This window comes from Budorcas taxicolor, chromosome 2 (assembly GCF_023091745.1).
Source record: "Budorcas taxicolor isolate Tak-1 chromosome 2, Takin1.1, whole genome shotgun sequence".
Taxonomy (NCBI): domain Eukaryota; kingdom Metazoa; phylum Chordata; class Mammalia; order Artiodactyla; family Bovidae; genus Budorcas; species Budorcas taxicolor.
In genome coordinates this window covers 146960187-146985722 of record NC_068911.1, presented here as the reverse complement: position 1 = coordinate 146985722, position 25536 = coordinate 146960187, and the positions used below count along the sequence as shown (strand labels likewise).

Sequence of the window (25536 nt, the reverse complement as noted above, 5' to 3'; positions counted from 1 at the left end):
GCTGAAACTCCAATATTTTGGCCACCTGATGCAAAGAACTTTTCATTAGAAAAGACCCTGATGCTGGGAAAGATTGAAGGTGGGAGGAGAAGGGGATGACAGAAGATGAAAAGTTTGGATAGCATCACCGACTCGATGGACATGAGTTTGTGTAAACTCCAGGAGTTGGTGATGAACAGGGAGGCCTGGCGTGCTGTGGTCCATGGGGTCACAAAGAGTCAGACATGACTGAGCAACTGAACTGAGACCGAGACTGGTACCACTGGTAGTCATAAGTACTCTCCAGCAATCGTTAAGATGCTTTTCACAGACAACGGTTACACTTTGCTTTGGGGGCATAAGTGACTAATTAGTGGTGTTTAATAATAAAAGTTAACATGTCATAATGGTATATCACATTCAGAGTTAGTCTTTGGACTAGTTCTTATTCAGGTTCATTTTCCTTAGTTAGAAAAAAAAATTGTTAGGGAATGGAAAAGTGGTTGTTTTGCAGTTCTTCATGAAAAACTTAATGAATATATTTCTTTCTCTCCACATAGACTTTTCAGTAATACTGAAGTGTTACTTATTGATTACCTAATGAATTGAACAGTTGAAGTTCATTCATTATTCATTTTTATATTCAAAATGTACAAAGAGCATTTCATTTGAGGACAAATTTCTACACTCACACGTGGCAGAGAGATATAGGATAATGTTGGGTGATATAAAATATAGTGTAACCTGTAAGTTTGTACAGGCTAATTTAACATTTGACATAAACAGGAACTCTGGATATATTATAGGTTTGGGTGCAGAATACCTAGGATGATATATGTTTAAAACCTGTACTCTAAATATATGGTCTATATATTTTAATTCTCCAAGTATTTTGACTATGTCCAGGTGAGAGTTTTAAACTCTAAGGATGGTTTTTTTACCCTAAATGTAAAACACACCCAACCAGGGCCATCCAGAGAAGAGAAGATCCTCAAGGACCTGTTTAGACAGTTGCTTCTGGGGGAAAAAAATGGTCTTTAGTCAAAGAATTGTCAATCCTATTTTTAAAGATTGATTAAGAAGCTGATTTTTTTCTTCCTTCTGTCCTTGGAGAAAATGAAAAATAACAGGTGCTCTTCTACTTTAGACTAACCATTCATATACTTTATGACAGTTAGGTCTCCCTGGAGCCTTCTCTTCTCCAGGACAAATTATGCAAACTCCTTCAGTCTGTCCTCATAGGTCCTATGTTACAAGCCTTAAATCATCTTATTGTTCTTGCCTGTATCTTTTCCAATTTCTCCAATATCCTTTTAAAAGTATAAAGTCTTAAAGTTGATACCTTTGCATATGTTAGATCAGGTTGAACTTCAGGAGGATATTTATCTCTATCTTCTAAGGCAGAGTGATGGTCACTATGATATGGGTCAGTTGGATGGGATGGATAAGAAGAAAAAGAGAACCCAGGTGTACTGTTTAACATTTGACTCAACAGACTTATATAATGAGAAATAATAAAACCTGTGCCTGAAAAATGTCATAAGGGTTCTTTATAAGTCATATGAGAAGATGCCAAAACACTATGAATAGTATAAAAACAATCAGAACTGCTTTTTTTTTTTTTTTGCTAAATAACCTTTTTTTCGTTTGTTTGTTTGTTTTACTAATTATAACTCTGAAAGGGAAAAGATTAGCAGGTGAGCTTACATAATACCAGATTCTGGACAAAAATGTATAACAGAGGAAGATGAGAACTGCTAATCCAAGGAAGAAGGTAAGGATTCAACATTAGAGTGAATTAAGAGCTTAATTAAGAGCTAGACCTACCTTTTCAAGCAGATATTAGTGCACTGACAGAATGTTACATAATGAAGATTTATGTTTTGTTTGATATATGATTGTATATTTTGATCATATATGATCAAAATCATAGCAAGACTGTGATTTTGAGTTTGTTGGTAAGTTGTCCTGGGTTTTAGCATTGCCTTGTTTTCTCTGCAGCATCGCCTTGACTGTGGGTGATTGGCATGCCACAATCATTTCAACCTTTCCATCATATAAGGGCCAGAAGGAACCCATAAACTTGTAAACCAAGTTCCCCTCCATGGTAGTTACTATGAGCGTATTTTTCCATTACAAAAAAGATCTAGAATAAAAGCTCCAAACTTTACAGTCTTCCTTATTTCTACTTAATTGCATGAGTAATTGATTTTTGTAATTCGTTGATAACTTTAAGTCTTGTCTATGCACAAAGCAAAATACCTGGCATTTATGCTACTCTCTATCCGGGGTATGTACTAGGAACTGCTTCATAGCCTCCACAAAAGAGAAATCCAATCACTACAAAAAGATGGTACTGCATTCGTTCCAAAATTTTATAAATCAACAATAAATAATAGGGAGCACAACAAAGTCAGCTTGTAAGAGCTCTAATTCCCCAGATGGAAAACTTCATGATTCACCCATTGCTGGCTTATTTTCACTTTAAGGTGGGATAAAAATACTAATTGACCATGCCCACATTGAAAAATCACACAGGTATATCTCAGAGGGCTTCTGCATTGAATGGTGTGCAGTGGTGGAGTATCTGTAGTTTGCACTAACCCCTCTTTGAAAGCTAATGCAGTATGGTCTTACCATTTTTGCAGACAGGACAACACTGTTCTGGTTCATAGACTGGGTTGACACACTCAGGAACTGCGCAGTCTGCTACAACACAGTGAACTTCATTGCTGGGCTCACAGCGACACCATTCACATGGAGAGGGCTAGGAACAAATCTAAAATTAGCCCCTTTTCTCCTATAACTTAATGCTTGCACATTCATATGCTGTCAGAGGATAAAACATCAGTGTTTATATTGGCTTTACTGTATTAACCCCATTTACCATGTGTATGGTCATTCTTTCCCCATGGAAGGCCACCTGGACACCCGAGCCAAGGGTGTGTGGGTTGGTGGGTTGCCAAGTGCAGCTCAGGTTGCCATGAGCAACCAAAGCACTCATGTATGATGTTTCCTATGTCTTATGTTCCTAGTTTCCAAAGAAAGGCTTGGACAGCTAATGTGTCACCTCCTGGTTTGGTTTCCAGATGCACTGATTGCTCTGCCTCCCTCTGGTAAACAGGAAGGTCACTGGCACATGCGCAATAAGTTTTTTTTTCCATTTGTCATTTTTTCCTGCAAAGAAAGGATTACTGAGAAATGAGAAAATGGTAAATGGACAGCTTTACCCTTGGTAGAAACTCCTTTTCAAGCTAACCTAGATTCTAAAGGGCATTTTTTCTCCAATGTGAATTTTAGAGGAGATTGCATTTGGGATCCAAATGTCCAGATACTGCCTCTTGGAAGATTTAGTGAATACCTTTCATCTTGCCTGCTTGCTTTTTTGAATGAACTAAAATTGACAGACTTTAAAAAGCCACTATTTAAAAGTCAGAGACTCTAAAAGTAGAATTGAACAGTGATTCATTTAGAGAAAAAAATTAAGAAGTAGACACCAATTTTTGTCTTCACAGTACTTACCAGACAAGAATGAGTTTGGGGTTTTCTCATTCCTTTCTAGAACTTCCTATACCACAAATAATCTAAAGCAATGGCCACTCTATGACTTTCTCATTTTTTATACTTTCTAGTTTTTCCTTCTCATAAAATAGAGTTTGAAAATTCTGGAATGAAAACTTGGAGTTCTCAGAAGTTATACAGATCTAATAAGCCATTTGTCCCTGGAAAGTTCTGCCTCCAATTTCTTTGCCACAGTGACTCACTTGAAAATTGTGTTCATTCAAGTCCACGGCCTTTGTCTCAGTGACGACTGTTCACAAGGCCTGTCTCTTTATAAACTTGACACTTTGTGAAATATCAATGCATCTTGACTCAGGTAGTCTGTGAGAGTAGAAATCTTTCAACTAATTACTTTAAGTTAATTTTATCTGTGCTTTTTTTTTTTTGAAGAATGATAGTCCAGCTTTCTTATTTTAATGTTCTTTTTATTGGTGATGGTTTAGTTGCTAAGTCATGTCTGACTGTTGCAAGCACATGGACTGTATCCTGCCAGGCTCCTCTGTCAGTGGGATTCTCTAGGCACGAATGCTGGAGTGGGTTGCCATTTCCTTCTCTAGGAGATCTTCTCGACTGAGGAATCAAACCTGGGTCTCCTGCCTTGCAGGCAGATTCTTGACCGACTGAGTTATGAGGGAAGCCAATGTTCTTTTTATAAGTTTATTTTTAATTGGAGGATAATTGCTTTACAATACTGTGCTGGTTTCTGCTGTATAACAGTGAATCAGCCTTAAGTATATATATATTCCCGCCCTCTTGAGCCTTCATCCCACCTACCACCATCCCACCCCACTGCGTCATCACACAATACCGAGCCGAGCTTCCTGTGTTATATAGCAGCTTCCCACTAGCTACCTATTTTATGCTTGGTAGTGTATATATTTCAATGCTACTCTCTCAATTTGTCCCACTCTCTCATTCTCCCACTGTGTCTGTAAGTCTGTTCTCTATGTCTGCATTTCTATTCTTGCCCTGTAAATAGGTTCATCAGTACCGTTTTTCTAGATTCTATGCATATGCACTAACATGTGATATTTATTTTTCTCTTTCTGACTTCACTCTGTATAATAAGCTCTACGTTCATCTACCTCACTAGAACTGACTCAAATTCATTCCTTTTTATGGCTGAGTAATATTCCACTGTATTTATGTACCACGACTTCTTTATCTATTCATATGAGCTTAGCTTTCAGTGAATTATTTTACTTTCAAATTTAGTAAATACAATAGGATTAGCCATAGAATCCATGGAAGAAATATTGCTGTCTCTTAGCATGGTCAACTAGTTTACTGGTGGGTACAGTTAAGCTCTTTACCACGTGGTTAAGTATTCCAGAAAAATCTACTGTATCATCCCAAGGGCTGGAACATTCCAGGGGCTCCTCTACCAAATAATCTCAGTAAATTAAGGAAAAGTTTGTTACTACAACACATTATTTGATGAAGGAAATTCTGAGTGAGGAAACAGCATGAGAGATGGATATTCAGTCTGCTATACTGCTTCCTCTTTTGCAGGTCCCACTGTGAGATCTTAAATTCCAAAGCAAACTTGTCAGAAAGTGTCTCCCTTTTCTTTATTAGTTTCAAAGAAGGACTTTTGCATAGCCTTCTGATGTACAGCAAGGACTTAGCCTGAATTTATCGCTAACATGAGAGAAAATGGGAGCTGCTAGGATCATTGTTTCTGCACCGTGCCCTTCCACAGCTGTGGTTGTTCTGCTGGTTCCCTTCTTGCTGAAGGAGAGGCTGATCTGTGCAACTCTAGCGGACTGATTTGGGCATTAAAAGTCCCAAACAGCCCCTAGATTTTCCAATGCAAAACATTTATTTCAAAGTATCTGCAGTCATTGAGAAAGATTTGTTGGGTTATTAGATTCCTAGTGTAGACTGAGGAAAAACACCATTCTGATTCAAATGATAGTTTTGAAATTAACTGCTGAGTATCACACTATATCAAGTTACTTATTTCATAACTTACTATGAAAGACATATTGTTATTATCTCCATCTCACAGATAAGCAAATAGACTGAGAGAGGTTCGGTAGGTCCTGTAGGCAGTAGGGGAAGGGCAGGGTTTGAATTTAGGCAGCCTAACTGCTATACAGTACTGCCATGAGAGGTCTATTCTGCGTACCCCTAACTGAGTAGTTTTTTTTGTCCAGTGTGTTGTACACTTCTCTAGGCCAATCAGATCCATGAAAATAACCATTAGCAACTGAATGAATGATTTATAGAGGATACAGAGTTCCTGCTAAGAAAGAGAATTTCACTAACGTGGTTTGTTGGGAAATAGATTATTATGGAGCAGTAGAGCTTCTAAACTTCCTGCCAATGTGAGTTTGTAGAAAATTGTAATAGGCTAGAGAGAGTTTGCCATGAGCCTCATGTTCTTGGTGACTTTGGCATCTTCAAGTCTTATAACCTGGTAGCTACACTCATGGTAGTTATCTGGGAGAGGCAATAACAGATAATGGTCCAGTAAAGACCTCAGGGCCTCTGCCTGAAATCAGTGGTGGCTGGAAGTGTATACAATGGATTCCTGAAAAATACTCTGAGGAAGAGCTAATATTACAAGGTTTAGTCATAAGAGGATGCTAGACTTTTGAAAGGGATTTTTGAATAATGAGAATCACAAATTAGAAAAATAAAAATATCACCCTAGCCATAAGCAGCTTCTAATAAGCAACAGTTAGAAATGGACATGGAACAACAGACTAGTTCCAAATAGGAAAAGGAGTACGTCAAGGCTGTATATTGTCACCCTGCTTATTTAACTTACATGCAGAGCACATCATGAGAAACGCTGGGCTGGAAGAAGCACAAGCTGGAATCCAGATTGCCAGGAGAAATATCAGTAACCTCAGATATGCAGATGACACCACCCTTATGGCAGAAAGTGAAGAGGAACTAAAAAGCCTCTTGATGAAAGTGAGAGGAGAGTGAAAAAATTGGCTTAAAGCTCAACATTCAGAAAACTAAGACCATGGCATCTGGTCCCATCACTTCATGGGAAATAGATGAGCAAACAGTGGAAACAGCATCAGACTTTATTTTTTTGGGCTCCAAAATCACTGTGGATGGTGACTGCAGCCATGAAATTAAAAAACGCTTACTCCTTGGAAGAAAAGTTATGACCAACCTAGATAGCATATTCAAAAGCAGAGACATTACTTTGCCAGCAAAGGTCCTTCTAGTCAAGGCTATGGTTTTTCCTGTGGTCATGTATGGATGTGAGAGTTGGACTGTGAAGAAAGCTGAGCACCGAAAAATTGCTGCTTTTGAACTGTGGTGTTGGAGAAGACTCCTGAGAGTCCCTTGGACTGCAAGGAGATCCAGCCAGTCCATTCTGAAGGAGATCAGTCCTGAATGTTCTTTGGAGCGAATGATGCTAAAGCTGAAGCTGAAGTACTTTGGCCACCTCCTGCGAAGAGTTGACTCATTGGAAAAGACTCTGATGCTGGGAGGGATTGGGGTCAGGAGGAGAAGGGGACGACAGAGGATGAGATGGCTGGATGGCATCACTGACTCGATGGATGTGAGTTTGAGTGAACTCCGGGAGTTGGTGATGGACAGGGAGGCCTGGCGTGCTGTGACTCATGGGATTGCAAAGAGTTGGACATGACTGAGCGACTGAACTGATCTGAACTGAATCAATCTTTCCCTGAACCTGGCTTTATTTACATACCAGTTTCTCTTCCTCGTCTAGAATCTCTTTTCAAGAAACCTGTTAAATCTTTTGTTTTTTATTTGATAGTTTTTTCAAAGAATGCCTCTGTTACAGTCTACCTCTTCTCACTGGAAACCTCCATGTGCCTGTCCCCAGCCCCTCTAAATACTCTTCTCAAATTTAATCTACTGATCTTACACTAAAGACCTCGTTTGTCGTTTCCAGCCTCCCTCCCTAAGCCTCTTTCCTTTCTTGAGCTCTCCAGTCACCCATCATTTTCTTGCCTCATTTGACTTCTTGTACCACCCCTACTTTCAAAGTCATTGCTTATACAGCAAGAAGTTCCTAGGAGTGGGCAGTGTGCTCCTTTAACATTAACATTACTGTAAAAATCCTTCACATTTATTTACATTGCTGTAAAAATCCTTCCCACCTTACAGCATAAAACTCTGAAAGGTTTGATGCTTTGAATAAATCTCTATATCTTAAGCACTGAGCTGGTTACAAATTTCCTTTTATCATGCTCTTCAATGTGAAGACTATAGATTAAATCTGAAAGTGTCCCCCGTAAAACCAAAGATTAAACAATAAAGCTATCCTTCGAGGAACAGAGAGTACTAGAACAAGTACTTCAGAAAAAAAAATATTCTTGCCAGCTTTTTTTCTTTCTTTAGAAATTATGATCAGTACATGGCTCCTGTCAGTTAGAGATTTGGTCAGTAAGATGATTAAATGACACCATCCTAAAACTGTATACAAGGAAAATCTTTTTCTAAGAAATCTCACAGAGCATTTTATTTCAATGAAAGTTCTGAAAAATAAAGTAACATTCACTTTATATGACTTTACATAAATTGTAATTGAAACTAGGTTTAGAGGTCAAATTTATTTCTTAATGTTGTACTAGGTGATCTGAATATTGTATGCGTTATGAATGTGCATGCCTTCATCCTAGTTTTATTGAACATGTTACCTGTTTAAGCAGAAACCATACATTTTATCTACAATTTCTGCTGTAATTAAATTATTCATGTGGCAAATCCAAATGCTATCCAGGCCATTCCTAGAGTTCAAGGGGTGTCCGCCTAGAGATGTATTTATTTTGAAATTAATAGAATGAAAAGGGGCTCTTTCTTAACTCTTGGTTTAGGTGGATAGAGCTCAAATCTTCCTCCTAGGTTTTAGGATGGAAACATGGCAATACCGCAATATCCACCCTTTAAACTATGGTTTATCTCTGAAGACCTTGAAGCTGAGATCCTAATGCCATTGTCTGTGACTTTTGAGAATTCTTGCAGAATTATAATTTCAGAGTCCTGGAAACAGTAGAATGCTTTGTGATTTTAAAAAATGCAAAAAGTAGCCTGAGAACTGGTCAGTTAGATTAGTGGAGGGACTGAGTAACTCCAGAAAAACAAATATGTTCTTTGTGAGAATCTGAAGCTAATGTGATTATTACTAAGCCTCATTATAAGAGTATTAGAACATGTTATTAGAGACTTGCAAAGAAGTCTCCAGATATTTAGAGAAGATTGTTGCTGTTGCTGTTTTGTCACTTAGTCATTCAACTCTTTTGCAACTTCATGGACTGTAGCCCACGAGGCTCCTCTGTCCATGGGATTTCCCAGGTGAGCATACTGGAGTGGGTCACCATTTCCTTCTTCAGGGGATCTTCCTGACCCAGGGATTGAACCCACATATTCTGCATTGGCAGTTGGATTCTTTACCACTGAGCTATTAGGAAAGCCTTTCTTCTAGAACATACATCCTTATTTTGTAATCTGAATACAATGAGACTTACTTTTCCTTTCTTGAGGAAAGGCTGGATATTTGGTCCAGGCACCAATACCTTACAGCATTATTCTTTATGTGGTGACTGTTATTGGCATTGTATCTAGAGTACCTGGGAGGAAATAGTCCCAGTCTGTAAAGTTTGTAATACAAATTCAAAGTGACAAGGAAACTGGCAGGATTCTGCTTACTATTTTAACTTGGTAAGGCTGAAGTAACATTCTTAAAAATTGAAAAATTGAAAAAAAAATCTTTCATTTTGTTGATTTTATTTGGGTGGCTGTGGTATTGTGGTTAAAAGTAAATTCTCTGGGCTTTCTATTTTGTTCCATTGATCTATATTTCTGTCTTTGTGCCAGTACCATACTATCTTGATGACTGTGGCTTTGTAGTAGAGCCTGAAGTCAGGCAGGTTGATTCCTCCAGTTCCATTTTTCTTTCTCATGATTGCTTTGGCTATTTGTTTTTTTGTATTTCCATACAAATTGTGAAATTATTTGTTCTAGCTCTGTGAAAAATACCGTTGGTAGCTTGATAGGGATTGCATTGAATCTATAGATTTCTTTGGGTAGTATACTCATTTTCACTCTATCGATTCTGGGCGTACACACTGAGGAAACCAGAATTGAAAGTGACACATGTACCCCAATGTTCATTGCAACACTGTTTATAATAGCCAGGACATGGAAGCAACCTAGATGACCATCAGCAGATGAATGGATAAGAAAGCTGTGGTACATATACACAATGGAGTATTACTCAGCCATTAAAATGAATACATTTGAATCAGTTCTATTAGAGGTGGATGAAACTGGAGCCTATTATACAGAGTGAAGTAAGCCAGAAAGAAAAACACCAATACAGTATACTAACACATATATATGGAATTTAGAAAGATGGTAACGATAACCCTGTATGCGAGCCAGCAGAAGAGACACAGATGTATAGAACAGTCTTATGGAATCTGTGGGAGAGGGAGAGGGTGGGATGATTTGGGAGAATGGCATTGAAACATGTATAATATCATATGTGAAACGAATTGCCAGTCCAGGGTTTGATGCATGATACAGGATGCTTGGGGCTGGTGCACTGGGATGACCCAGAGGGATGGGTTGGGGAGGGAAGTGGGAGGGGGGTCCAGGATGGGAAACATGAGTAGACCCATGGCAGATTCATGTTGATGTATGGCAAAACCAATACAATATTGTAAAGTAATTAGCCTCCAATTAAAATAAATGAATTTATATTAAAAAAAGTAAATTCTCCATAGCCTTAGTATTTGAGCCCTTTTCTAAAATGCTTTACTTACTAGTTTTGAATCTTGGGAAAATTATACAGCCTTTCTGTGCGTTAGATTCTTTATTTATAAAACAAAAGAATAACAATATTACCAACCTCACAGAGTTACTGGGAAGCACATATGTAAGAAATATTATAACATTATTATTATTTACTTGCATACTTAGCTAGTGATGGCTCTCTTAAAAATAAGGTAAGAAGTGTAAAACTGGAAGCACATGACTATATTTAAAAGAATATTTAGGTTATTAGTCTTATTCAAAGTAGGATATGGTTGCAATAAAATTTTATAGGACTTGGTTTGGTGGTTTGTGAACTAATAGAATTAATCATGTCAGAAACACATTGAAGAAAAGTTCTGATTAGAAGCCTCTAGATAAAGAGTAATTGTGAATGGTCAAAATGACCATTATAAATCACTCAGAAAAAGGCAACAAATCTATTCTCTTTTTTTGAAGGCTCATCATTTATATGTCAATTCAAATGCCCTCTCTCAGAGGAGTTCTTACCTGATTCTCTCTCCAACATCTTTTTCCAACACACGGCCCATTCAGTTCTCTCATCAGATTATGAAATATTTTATTGATTTGTTTACAATTATTTATTCTTATCTGCCTTATAGTTTATAAGCTTCTTATAGTATATTGTTTATTGCTATATTCTTGGCACCAAGAAGACGTCTTAGTACATAACGGATACTCAGGAAATCTCTGTTAACGTATACACAATTATTTATGCATACTCTATGCTTCCTCATTTGTTAAACTGTACACCTGGGCAGTTTCATCTGTTTGTCATGCATGGATAGGATTCTGATTCAATAATGTTTGTATTTTATTTAAATATTATATGGAAACTATGAGGGAAGAAGTTTTCTGATTATGATTCATGAAGTAAATATTTGGGCTTCAGCCTTATGGCAATGAACGTAAACTTACCCTCTAAAGGTAATTTGAAATTCATCATATCCATCATGTGGCTCACCAGTTAAGTCAATCTCCAAGCACTCCACTGACTAGACTATGTAGAAGCTGACAATTACAGACTTTTATTGCACTAGAAAATACCATGATAACTAAGATGAGAATACATGTAGGGGAATTGTTAAAGGGCCTAAGAAAAAGTTAGCCTAACTTTATAATATGTCAAGTTTAATGATTACTTATTAAACAAAATGATTTTAGTATATTACAAAATATTTTTTCAGCAAAGGCCTTCATTTTAAACATGTCTTTTTTCTTTTTAAAAAATAATTATATTTATATTTTTATTTTTGGCCATACTGGGTCTTTATTGTTGTGCGGGCTTTTCTCTAGTTGTGGAGAGTAGGGGCTGCTCTCTGGTTTCAGTGCAAGGGCTTCTCACGGAAGTGACTTCTCTTGTTACAGAACATGGGCTGTAGAGTGCATGGGCTTAGTAGTTTCAGCTCCCGGTGCACAGGCTCACTAATTGCGGTGCCTGGGCCTAGTTGATCTGCAGCATGTGGGATCCTTCCAAGTCAGGGATCCAACCTATGTCTCTTGCGTTGGCTGGTGGATTCTTTACCACTGAGCCACCAAGGAAGCCCATGTTCTTTTTCTTAAAGGATGATTTAGAGTAAAGACTCAGAGAAGGCAATGGCACCCCACTCCAGTACTCTTGCCTGAAAAATCCCATGGACGGAGGAGCCTGGTGGGCTGCAGCCCATGGGGTCGCTAGGAGTCGGACACTACTGAGCGACTTCACTTTCACTTTTCACTTTCATGCATTGAAGAAGGAAATGGCAACCCACTCCAGTGTTCTTTCCTGGAGAATCTCAGGGACGGGGGAGCCTGGTGGGCTGCCGTCTATGGGGTCGCACAGAGTCGGACACGACTGAAGCGACTCAGCAGCAGAGTAAAGACTCCAACAAAACACTTGCTGAATACTCTGAGAAAGAAAATTTGATTCCTGGAAAGTCTTCAGTGAATATTGTTGAGGAGTAAAGGGATATATACTTAAAGAAGGGATGGAGTCTAAGCACCAAGTTTTAGCACACTAACTATGTCAGTGGCTTTCCTTCTAAGTATAGCAGCCTTCAGATACCATGTCGTACTCCATTTCCTTGATAATGGGCAAAAATTATCTGAGAGAACATAGTTCAGACTGCTTTCCCCCAAATTTCTTATTAAACAACTATTTAAAATCTGATCTCTACCAAGGAAATGATTCTGCTTTAAGAAGCACTCTTCTTTTAGAGATAATTTATGGCATAAATTTCATCACTTTATGGAACAAATCTCATTACTTTCATACTGTATGAGAAATTTGGAAGACTCTATTTCAAAGTTGCTGATGCCTGTCAGAAGTCTGACTGTTCACTTCATTAAAATATGCATTAAATTACAGAGTACAAGAGTATTTAACATCCGCTGCCACTCCTTTAGCCAGGAATTTGCATTAGGCCGATGTCACCTAAAAAGTCAATGGATCCAGTGGATTGTAACCAAACTTCACAATCATCTGAGATAAGACCAATGTGTCACTGATTAAAAATGCTCCTCACTGTTCTAATGGGATTGTAGTAGTCTCTTCAGTGATCTGTCCCACAGATTGGAGCATATTTGAAACACTGAGGTTGTAAGTCTTATCAATCTATGAACATAGAGCTGAAACTTCTTAATGAATTTTAATGCTTTTGAAGTAAATAAACCAAAGTTTTTTAATAACTCCTTTGGTCAGAAAATGTATATGACTGTATCATTTGAGTAATGACTGAAATAGCTATTCTTTCTGAGGTGTTGGTATTTTGATAATATATTCTGGAATATTGTTTCTAGGGTGTCTGTCAAAAACTACTTTATCCTTGTTGAAAAAACAAACAATTTTTGCCAAGCAATTGTAATGAGTGCACATAGCTTTGCTTTGCCCATGTAGCTATAGTAAATCAGGTAGGTAATAAACTAAAATTCAGAAATGATATAAATTTTTGAAATTATTTCTTCAGCATATTCATTAAATGTGTATTATACATAAGATAATTTCCCTGGTGGCTCAGATGGTAAAGCGTCTGCTTACAATGCAGGAGACCTGGGTTGGATCCCTGAGTTGGGAAGATCCCCTGGAGAAGGAAATGGCAACCCACTCCAGTATTGTTGCCTGGAAAATCCCATGGATGGAGAAGCCTGATAGGCTACAGTCCATGGGGTCGCAAAGTGCTGGACATGACTGAGTGACTTCACTTTCACTTTCACACGTAAGATAATGTATGTAAGGTATACTAAGATGAACTCCAAGCTAGCCTTCGCTCAATAAATGGCAAAATTGACCATCTAGATATCTATAAAAATAAGTTTTGAGTTTTAAAATCAATTGATTATAACTGATGGTACTACTATAATGGAATACAGAATTATTAATCTTTCTACAGAGTAAATTTGCATTTACTCTGAGATAATGTAAAACACAAGAATACTGCAAAAGTAGTTATGAAGTACACCCCATCTAAAATTATTGTCAAGTACAAAAAAGTTTACTCATTCTTGAAAACTCATCATTATAGTTGCTACACAACAATGAATCATATTAATGATTTTTTCCTCTAAAATATTTTCTTCTAAAACAATTCTAAAAAATGTAAATGTATTTTGGCATTTGTTTCAAGGACAGGCAATTCTATAATTATATACTGCCCATACTGATAAACTGTTGGTGTATAGAGCCATTTGTAAAATATGGATATTTTCAAGAGTCTTATGACAATAAAATATAGCCTTTTTGAAAACATAAGGGATAGCATAGATAAAAATAAAATATAGATAAGGTGAATGTAGGCAAAACTCTCTCTTTAGTTGTAATAACAGATGTATTTTTTAAGTAGTCAGATGTACACTTAACAAGGAACTATCAGTGTGGGATATTTAAGAGGGAAAAGGATGTTTTAGTTGCCTCTAAGATTTGGGATTTCTTTGGAAGGAATGATGCTAAAGCTGAAACTCCAGTACTTTGGCCACCTCATGCCAAGAGTTGACTCATTGGAAAAGACTCTGATGCTGGGAGGGATTGCGGGCAGGAGGAGAAGGGGATGACAGAGGATGAGATGGCTGGATGGCATCACTGACTCAATGGACATGAGTCTGAGTGAACTCTGGGAGTTGGTGATGGACAGGGAGGCCTGGCGTGCTGTGATTCATGGGGTCGCAAAGAGTTGGACATGACTGAGTGACTGAACTGAAGTGAAGATCTTTGAAGAACTCAAAGGTATAGACAAAGGCTAGTAGATTGAAGATAAAGATTTTGATAAAGTATTATACTTGTAAAATAGCCTAGAAAAGCAGCAGCTTCTAGTCCTTCCCTGATAAGCTGGATTGAGAGTGGTTTTAGTACAAGGAAAGTCCCTATCAAGGAACTGAATATTTTGAGTAGAGCCTGTATGTCTCCATGCTAAGGCTGTTCATTTATTACCCATTTATGCAACAAGGGAAAAGTGAAAAACTGCATAGCTTCAAAACTTTCCTGTGGATATTGAAAAGGACAGACTGTTTATCAGTTAAAAGCCCCTAATCTATAACAGCATTAAAACAAGGTATGCGCAGGTGGGGGCGAATACATCACTGCTAGAATTCTCCGGTATGAAAGAACCATGTAAGAGACAAATGCAATCAGCTTTGTTCCACAGGAAACACTGAGTGGAGGTGATGAGAGGAAGGAGAGAGGGTGATAACTCTCTCTTTCTCGCCTTGTGTGGGTGATACTGAATTCAGGGCTTTTCAGGGTCTGCAGGATGGGCGTGATAGACACAAAAGTCCATTTGTATTGGGAGTGCCAGTCAGATGACTAAGAAATCTAAAAGTTGAAATCTTTTCATTTTCCATTTGCTAGTAACATGCATTTTACTTGTTTTAAAAAGACAGAAATTTAGAATTAGTAAAATAAATGGCTTTATGATTACTAATATTATCATAAAACATTCATTTCCAATTTTAAGTACAAACAGCAATTTCCTACTCAACTTTATGCTTCAGTTTTTGATGCTTAATTCCTATCTTAACTTATTACACAAAAATATATCAGATGGCTTATGGGCAATAATATGAGAGGCTATTTTAATTGAAAAAATATTGACTGATTAATTTATTGATAGAAGTTCTGACTTTAGTGTGTATCCTTTGTGCAAGTATAGAAGAAGCAGTCACAACTTTGTAATCATGTGTGAACACTGTTAGTATCCCAATGGAATTCAGCTGTAGGATAGCGGAGTATGCACATTTGGAGCTTAAGTCCTGTCATCCAACAATGTTGTATTAGCTTGGATAGGTTATTTAAACTGCTTAAAACTAAGTTTTCTTATTGGTAGGATGAAATCAATAATAACATAATATTAAGAGACCTCTAGTTTTCCTCACTTTATTTTTATGAGACAAAATGGAAATAACAGTATTTGAAGAAGCTTGTAAATTATGCATTTTGTAAATGACTGTCAGTGTTATCCTAGTTTTCTAGTTGACCAGTGGTTTATTTGTTTACTTTCCCTTCGTCTATTTTCAATGGCTGTGTATTTCTCAAATTATATTGATCATAAGTTATTTTTATTAAATTATGGCATAATCTGGAGAAGGAAATGGCAACCAAGTCCAGGATTCTTGCCTGGAGAATTCCATGGACAGAAGAATCTGGCAGACTACAGTCCATGGGGTTGCTAAGAGTCAGACATAACTGAGCTACTAACACACACAAGGCATATTCATTTCTACTATAAATTATTTGAAATATTAAATTTGTAAAGATTATTTAATTTTGAGAGCAATCTGTTGCATCTTTAAAATGCAGCACTGTTTGCACTCATTATCATTAGACAGAATATTGGAAAATTTTTTTTGATAATTAAGATTCTCATTTACAGACATGAAACTTCACTCTTTAATCTGAGTCTTGCCAAAAATGGATTTGCAGTGGGGTAACTTGGGCTCACTTTTTTTTTTTTTTGAGTCCTATCTTCTAGTTTCAATATGAAAGTCCTAGAGTCTCATTATGAAAAGGAAAATTCTCTGTGACTGTCCCTTTTCTCCCTAATGAAGTTTTCTAAATCTCAGCTGTCAAAGGTTTGCTATTTTAGCCGGATTTTATTTTTAAAGTTTGGGGAGTATTAGACTGAACAATTTTAATTTTTTTCCCTGTCCTATTTGCTGCTGCTGCTGCTGCTAAGTCGCTTCAGTCGTGTCTGACTCTGTGCGACCCCATAGATGGCCTCCTACAAGGCTCCCCCGTCCCTGGGATTCTCCAGGCAAGAACACTGGAGTGGGTTGCCATGTCCTTCTCCAATGCATGAAAGTGAAAAGTGAAAGTGAAGTCGCTCAGTCATCTGACTCTTAGCGACCCCATGGACTGCAGCCTTCCAGGCTCCTCCATCCATGGGATTTTCCAGGCAAGAGTACTGGAGTGGGATGCCATTGCCTTCTCCGCTTGTCCTATTTAGGAATGTAAAATTAAATTAGCATACAGTGAAAATAGGTGGAGTTTCAGGGAGCTGGGCTATGTTCTCCTCATATAGAAATAGGACTTAATTTGGTAACCACTGGGAGTTTCTACAATGACTGTGGTATTTCTAAAGCTTCAAAAAGCCCTTTCTGGGTCCACATTATCTTTGCTATTGCTTTTAATTTTCATTTTCCTGATGTGCAAATTTAAAATGAAAACAACTAAATTTGAAAAAGTATTCCTGATCAATACTTTGGCCACCTGATGAGAAGAGCTGACTCATTGGAAATGACCCTGATGCTGGGAAAGACTGAGGGCAGGAGAAGAGGATGAGATGGTTGGATGGCATCACCAACTCAATGGATATGAGTTTGGGCAAACTGGGAGACAGTGAAGGGCAGGGAAGCCTGGTGTGCTGCAGTCCACGGGGTCACAAAGAGTTGGACACGGCTGAGTGACTAAACAACAACAAAATTCCTGGTCAATTCTGACTATTTTCAGAATGTAGGGTTTTTTGTTGTTGTTGTTGTTGTTGTTGTCGTTTAATGAACAGAAATGTGCCTTAGATTCCCCCTTCTTTATGGCCAGTGGAGTTTTTTTAAGTGAAGCAAATTGAGTGATGTAAAACATGGAGTAGGCAAAGAATTTCCCTTGTTAGCGGTGTACAACATTTCCATCAGGAAGAAATGAGACTTAACATGAAATATTTCAGTTATAATTGAGCAGGTATTCCAGAATACAAGATGTGTACACACTTAAATAAGCCATCTCTATCACATTTCTTGCATAATGTTTATAGTATACTGTTGGAATTTGGGCAGGTTTAATGGCAAGAGCACTGCAGTTAGTCACAAGCCTCCCTTATCAATTATAACATGAGAATAAAAATCATTTTAGAACTAAATCATTCCATGAAGGAACAAAGATAAAAAAAAAAAAAAACTCATAAAATTGTCAACAAGTATTTATATTTCCCTCAGACACAAATCTGGTTATGTCACTAACTCCAGGCCTTTGGTGGTTTTACACTTGTTCCAGGCTTTGGTTCAAGTTCCCAAGCCTGGTCTTCACTCTGTGAGCTGGTTCCATGTCCCTTGTCTCTCTCATCTCTCACTTTTTGTCTCCTCCGTCCCCTCTGATCTGGCCACTTGGGTTAACTCAATTTTCTATGAATGTGCTTTCCAGTGATTTTTGCCAATTCTCCAATTTTGTCTAAAATATTTTCAGTGCACTGAAATCCTCACTCTTAGGCTCTTCCTAAGCTCTTTTGATTAAGTTGTTCCTTTCCTGATATGAGCTCCGGAGCAATCGTCCCAGACCATCTGCTATTTGTGGTTATCTGCAGTGTTCATTTTGATAGACTAGGAGCACCTTGAGGGTCAGATTCATGTCTTATACAATTTGGTACATGCCTCACACCTATCACTCTCAACATGTCAGAGACATTAAAGGCATTTAATGGAATCAAACCATGTATTATGCAAGTTGACCTGAAAACATGTTAGTGAACTTAACATCTAATTAAGCAGATAAGATACATATTTTCATTTATTAATATAATAGGAAATGTATCTATTATATTATATTAAATGAAAAATACCTACCTGATTTATCACACTCTCAAAGGAGAGCATGCGGGATCTCAAAATTAAGCACATTTTTACCCTCTTTGCTTATCTATTTCATCTGAGAATTCTCAGTAAGTAGAAAGTTATTAAGTTATTACACATCAGTGCAAAGAGCAAAGCCATACTCCTTCGAGACAAATGTGCAAAGAGTGATGACTTAACATGTCTGTTGTTAAGTATGTATAATACATTTAAAACAGGCAAACTTAAATGCCTTTGAAGATTTCCACATGTGGAAAGACATCCCCAAGACCACCTACAAGTGAAGTAAAACCTATACCTAACAGTACCCAAAGAATCTGTAACTTTGAAGAATGTGAGTTAGCATGATCTGATGACAGTAAGACTTGAGGGAAATAGAAAGGGGAGAAGGGCTTCCCAGGCAGCTCAGTGGGTAAAGAACCTGCTGGCAACTCCGGAGATGCCAGATATATGGGTTCAATTCCTGGGTTGGGAAGATCTCCTGGAGGAGGGCACAGCAACCCACTCCAGTATTCTTCCTGGAGAATCCGGTGGACAGAGGAGCCTGGCAGGCTAAGTTTGCAAAGAGTTGGACATGACTGAAGTGACTGAGCACACAGCACTGAAAGGGAGAAGAATGCGGTCCTAGACAAGAAGTTGGTAAACTTTTTCCATAGAGAGCCATACGGTAAATATTTTTGACCTATGTGTGTCATATAATCTCCGGAGCAACTACTCAGTTCTGGATTGCAGCCTGAAAGCCATCACACACAATACATAATGAATAAGCATTGCTATTTTTCAATAAAACTCTACTTACAAAAATGGGTGGTGACCTAGATTTGGCTAATAGATTGTAGTGTGTTGATCCCTTGTAACTGGCATCATTGCCATTATGTTGAATAAGTCATTGTCCATTTACATTGGTTCTATGGAACAAAAATTAATTAGCACAAATAACAACATTAACTGCAATTCTGGAAACTTTAAAAAGGACCAGACAATAAAAGATAAGCTGAGATATATAGATTTTTATCATTAATTGCCCATCAGAGTCAGATAAAGGAATAAAGGATGATCTTGGTCATTAACAAAATACTTCTTAAATGGTTTCATTGAATGCTTATGAACTTTAAGATGTTAATAGATGTTCAGAGGGAACAAAAGTGTTCTGCTGTCACATAAATTTGTGAAATACTGGACTGAATATGGGTTAGGAGCAATAGTAGTAAAAATGTCAGATACCTTTTATGAATCCCTTATTGTGTGCCAAGTAGTTTTTACTAATATCTCTATTTTAGAGATGTGTGCACTAAGGCATACTGAAGTAATGTGTGCCTAGTTACTTGGCTGCCAAGTAGTAGAACCTACTCTAAAATATAGTCTTCACCATACTGTTGAGCTCTTAGCTGTTGAACCGTGTTCATACTGACTCTCAAACAAACCTTTAAAACATTTTCAAGTGCTGTCAGTATACTAATATATATGATCAGACACTGCATATTTCTAAGAGGTGTTAAAAGATGCATCATTTCTCAGAATTACTTGGCCACAAAAAAGAAAATAAAAAATCCTACTAAAAATCTGGCTGGCTGATCATTAGAACAATCTGAGAAACTTTAAAATAGAAATGTAGACCATTTTGGTTGGCCCTGAAGAGGGAGAGGTCAAGGAATGTGAACTTTTGCAACATTCCTGCCTTAGATGATACTGATCATATGCCAGGTTAAGGATAGCCCTTTGTTCTAATGTCATACAGCTAGATAATTTTTGTACTCTTCAACCATTTTTTACACTCCATTCCTGTCATGTAGTGAGTGGTGACAGTTTGCAGAATGAAAGAAAAATCAAGAACACAGACCTTTTCTGTTCCTAAAATCACCAAATATGGGGCAAAGGCAGCTAATTTAGTTCCTTTGGTTCTTACTAGTATTTTCTGTGTGAAAATAGATAGTGTTTAATATAATTTTATTATGGCCTATACTATTTGCTTTAATTATAGAATTTTTCATTTTTAGACAAAGGATCCTCTTTTATTAGAGCCTTTGCAAACTTAGGCTTCTTTTGCAAATTGACCTCTATCTGTGTCAAAGACTGATTTTAGATATGCCAATATTTTATTGTTCTTGTCTGTTTGTAACTCTGGTTGTCATGGAGATAGGTCCTGATATCACATTTCTATAGACAATTGGCTGAAATAAATTTCTGCATCCAGTATATTTATTGGAAAGAAAGATGCAAATGAGCAATAAGTCTGAAGGTCTAAAATGTAGATAAAATACCACAGGAAACATATATTTATATTGCCTTTGCAAATAGTAAGCTCTGTCAGCCATTGTGGTGTTTCCACTAAGTTTCTGTTGGTCTTTGTTTTATCATCTGTAAAAAAGTTGAAAGTTCTTTTCCAGATCTAAAATTCTGTTGTCAGTTCTTAAAAGTAGGAAAGACTTAGATTATGAATTAAAAAAAAAAAAAAAGCAAAGACCACAATGCTTGCCTTTTTATAGACAGAAGAATTTATATATATTCAGATACTAGAAATCCAATCCCTTGCTAAGAAATAACAATGATAATCAAGGATCAATATTAAGACAAAGTTCGAAATCTCATCCAAGTAATGTTTAATTAAAAAAAAAGAACACACAAACTTCTGAGCATTGAGAATTGTTAATTAAACTTCATATGTAATACTTTAATTTTCAAATTCCCAATACTATTTATTCCTCATTAGATATATGGCAACATTATTGTATCCATCCTATAGATAGAAAGATTAAATTTATTTGAGGTTTGTTTATGGTCTCATGACATAATACGGAGAAAATTAAGAGTTGTGTTCAGTAGATTTGTATCCACTTTAACCAACTTTATATAGTCATAAAATAATACCAGATAAAAACTTTTCAGGAGATAAATGAATTTTCTTGTTACTTTGGTACTTCATTCACTCTTTCCATGGTGTCATTAAACCCTTGCAAAAATGACTTTATTGTGATGTGCTAGATGGCAGGCTGGAGGCAAGGAAATCAACAATGGTGGTGTATGAGATTGAAATTACTGATGCTAATCAGTGGTGATTAAAGGTCCAAACCTAAAATAAGCTGACTCTAAAATAAGCCAGTTCCTATTAATAATGACTAAGCTTGAGAAAGATCACTTGGGTAAGCAAACCCACTGAGCACTTGAAATCACCTTGAGTTATTTGTTTCAAGCTCTTCCTTGAAAGTTTGGTTAAATATAACTCAAACATAAATCAGTATTTTTTTCTTGTGCTATACTTTGTAAAACATACTGTTTGATACATAAGTTAAAGGAAAACAAAACAAAACAAAAATATGATCAGGGTGAATAAGATGGGTTAGAAATAATTGTAAAGATTTTCTTAAAGTAAGAACATTTCCAGGCTCCCTCAAATTTCACATATATATACACACAGAATGCATGTATGAAACAATCTCAGTTTAGACTATATAGATTATAGACTAATCTACAAAATTTGCATAAAATATGTAGATTATGTCATAAGGTATAGGACATAGTCATGCCATTGACTATGTATTTTGGTGAGTAAAAACACAATGACAGATTAGCAAATTTCTAACATATCCAAAATCTTGTACAATTAGAGTTAAAATTTGGAGGGGAAACTACCAGGTCACTCTCCAGGTTCATCTCCTCATAGTATTGGCGAGTCAGCAGGAATGGACAGCGAAGTTTATAAACAGTTGATGACTGACCTCAAGTCTGCTGTAGTCACTAGCAGTGACAAGCTCCACAAATCTCAGATGTGGCTGCAAATCAAACACCAATCTCCCCGTGTGCACAGGGGATAGAAGTCCAGACACAAATCTCTCTAGTCATGTTTATCACACTAAAGGCAGCATTAAAGGCAGCATCTTGCCATATGAAGGATAGCAATAAAAATCAGTGTGTGCATCTACATTTAACTAATTAAAGGACCAGCTGACCATCAAGTCTGTTAAAATTTAAAGTAAGAGACTATTTCATCACTTCAGGGGTTAACTTGAAAGCTATTTATAACTATAATTCCTACTCCCATAATTTGGAAAGTGTTGAGAGCCATTTTCAGTTCTCACTGAGGCTTTTGAAAAAAAAAAAAAAATTATTTCAAAACTCCGATCTATTTCCTAAATTGAATGTAGTTCTGTAGAATTAAAACACACCAGATGAGCACAATGTAAAAAGAATGAGAAAGGGTTTGAGGAACTTTATAAATTTAAGTTCTAAAAAAATTGACTTCTAATCTTTGAAACTGGTCAGACATTATACAAATTCAGCAGAAGCTCCCTAGTTATTTACAAAAATGGGTGTTCCCTCTAGGGAGAATGATCATTGAGAATGATCCACTTTGAGGCTGCTTGTGGTACATGCTGGGGGCTGAGTTTCAGATGAGCAACAGTCATTACTGATTAAGATTACTTAATCTCCGTTATTTTGCAGCTACTTGAAAGGAAAAAAAGCTATGCTTGAATTCACTCAGAGGCAATTTTAATACTAAAAACAACATGATCTGCAAAACAAAAACTGCTTATTGTAGAGTCAACAACTGTGGAATTAGTCTTCTCAATCTCCCAACAAAGACCTCAGTTATCTTTGTTGTATGAAATTATAATGTTTTCTAGGACTGACTTTCAATGGAATCTTACAAATGCCCCAACTACTTGTTAAGAACTTGTCTATCCCCTCTTGGGAAAAATGTTTAAAAACCCCACTCATAGTCTTAAGATTCACCCATTTTCCGTTATTAAAATGAATACAGGTGATCAAAAAAACAAACAAACAAAAATAAACCCCTCCCAGTTGTTAAGATGAGAGGTCTTTCCTGCCTTGTCTCCCATATTTCAGCAGGATGTTCATAGCAAGTTTGATTCCATTTAGTGGCAATGAAATACATATAATACATACTACAATCTTCATACATTTGGAAAGATGCATTCTGTATCTCTTTGTCTAGTACAAACATCTTAGTTTCTGTGCCTCTCATATTAATAGGAACTGGTGCGATGGCAGATGAGTGGGTGGGGTACAATAAATGGCATTTCTGCAAACAATTATCCCCTCATTGAAATTTCTTTACAGCTTTTCCCCCTGTTTTTTCACATATTTGGTAGTCAGTTCCTAGAATATGCTGCTTTTCATCCTTTTTCTGTATTAAAACAGACATAAAAAAAAAGAAATCTCCTAATCCTAACTTGAAAAATCCTTTCTACTCACTTTTATATGGACATTAATGATGGGACATAGATTAATGAGAAAATTGGGAAACCTGTCTTCCTGTGAATGTAGCCATTGAAGAGTGAGTCAGTTCTCAATCTTAGTTGGCATTGACAATTTTTATGGGTGTGATGATTTGGCAGAATACTCTGAGTGATTAATTTTCTGTTCTCTTTGCTGCTTTCCTCAAGATTTAAATGCTAAGTCCAAAATTCAGGGCAAAAACTAAACAGCTTACCACAGCATGAAAACATTTTTTTTTTTTTTAAGCTGTAACATATTTACAAAATGTGCAAAATGAGAAAATAATCACACTGAACCTATTAAAAATAAAACCCAGAAACTTGATCAACTGTCTTTGGCCCATAATGGGAAAAGTACAAAGGTCAGTGCCTGAAGAGAAAGGCAGGTTTTGGGCAAATCCAAATCCTCAAGTAGGGGTACTGGGTGTTGACTGCAGAAAATCACTTTAAGACAGGCTATGCAAAGCTGAAATAAAAAAAAAAAATCTCTTTCAGTTGCAAGTAGTATAATCTTCAGTGTCTGACCTAAAACTAAATCAGTACAAGTTATGAAGTATAAAAAATTCCAAAAAGGCTAATTCTAGCTGAGTGAGAGTTATAAAAATATTGAGAAAAATAAGAAATTATTTCTCCCTTTAAAAAACTCAGCATGAGATGGTTAAGCACAGAAGCACACCCGATACAACCTACATTTCCAATCAAGGTTTTCTGTAGGAAATGCTACTGTAATTTATTATTTATACTTATTTCTTAAAAAGTAGGTTCCAGTGTCATTTTGCCTGAGTACACATGAAAGAAGAGAAAACCTAGTACATGATGACCTTTATCTTAATACAATATTACCAGAACACTGGAAAATTCAGTTTTCAAAAAAAGATAGTGTGAAAGCCATTTTAAAATCTTATATCAGTAAGTGCTGGAAAAAATCCAAATGTTTATAAATGACATTATTTTTTCCATCAGGTGACACGTGTATAGCAATTTACATTTAAATTTAGTGATCAGAAAACACTGATGTAGTGACATGTTTTTGTAACTGTATAGCGTCAGACCACACAACTAAAACACTGAGTGGTCATTACACTTGGAATGGAAAGGCAATCCAGGGTGAGCATTAGTTAGGAAGAGGTGGCGAGACGGAGTAGAAAGCAGAAGCAGGATGGAAATGCATGCTTTATGAACAATGTATATAATCTGTAGGGGCCCAGAGAGCACTCTACCTGAAGTTTGAACGCTTCTCTAATTAAAATGGAGAGATCAACACATAAACAGAAACAAAGGTATTTTAAGGGAACTTTAACCTTTTATATTCTGTCTGTTCAATTATAACCTGACTCACTTTATTCACCAAAATATATTAAATGCCTGTTATGTGGTTTACATGGTGCTGGGGTTGGGACCAAGGAGCAAAAAGAAAACATTGTCCCCAGCCTTAAATGTTTCACTGTCCAGTGGGGGAGAGAGAAGTCCTTTCAGTTTACATTATTGCAGTGTGATAGAGATGGTGGTAATGAGTTTATATGCTGAAGCCAGGAAGCCTGGATTTGAATCCTAGTTCTTCTCTGTTAGGTATGGTGTTGGGCAAGCTATTTACACTTTGGTGCTTCAGTTTTCTTATCTGTAACACAGTGCTAATAACAGTGTAATTTCATAGTGTTATCATGAAATGTGCTATAATACACGTAAAGCTCTTAATGGTGTCTGGCTCTGACTACTGTCCTTGTTATAATGGTATGAGATGCAGCCCAGGATACAGCAGTAGGCCAGGCAGAGGAGGCTTTGCAGTTGAGAGGAGATTTAACCGGAGTTCGGAAGCAGTTTAGTTGGACTTCCACATGTGTGCATAAATGGTAAAAAGGTGTGGGCCAGCATGTGCAAGCACACAGGGAAGAGAAGTCACTGAGAGTTTAATAAACTTGAAGAAGTTGGTGAGTAGAATCGACTGTACTAGGGAATTTCG

At 36.9% G+C, this 25536-nt stretch overlaps 1 protein-coding gene across 1 annotated transcript in view; it reads right to left on the bottom strand.

Moving 5' to 3' along the window:
- Positions 1-25536, bottom strand: part of VWC2L (von Willebrand factor C domain containing 2 like) — a 187702-nt gene that overhangs the window by 158491 nt on the left and 3675 nt on the right. The window contains exon 2 of the mRNA XM_052636278.1: positions 2617-2746. Within this exon, the coding sequence (XP_052492238.1) occupies positions 2617-2746 (130 nt within the window). The remainder of the gene's footprint in view (positions 1-2616; positions 2747-25536) is intronic.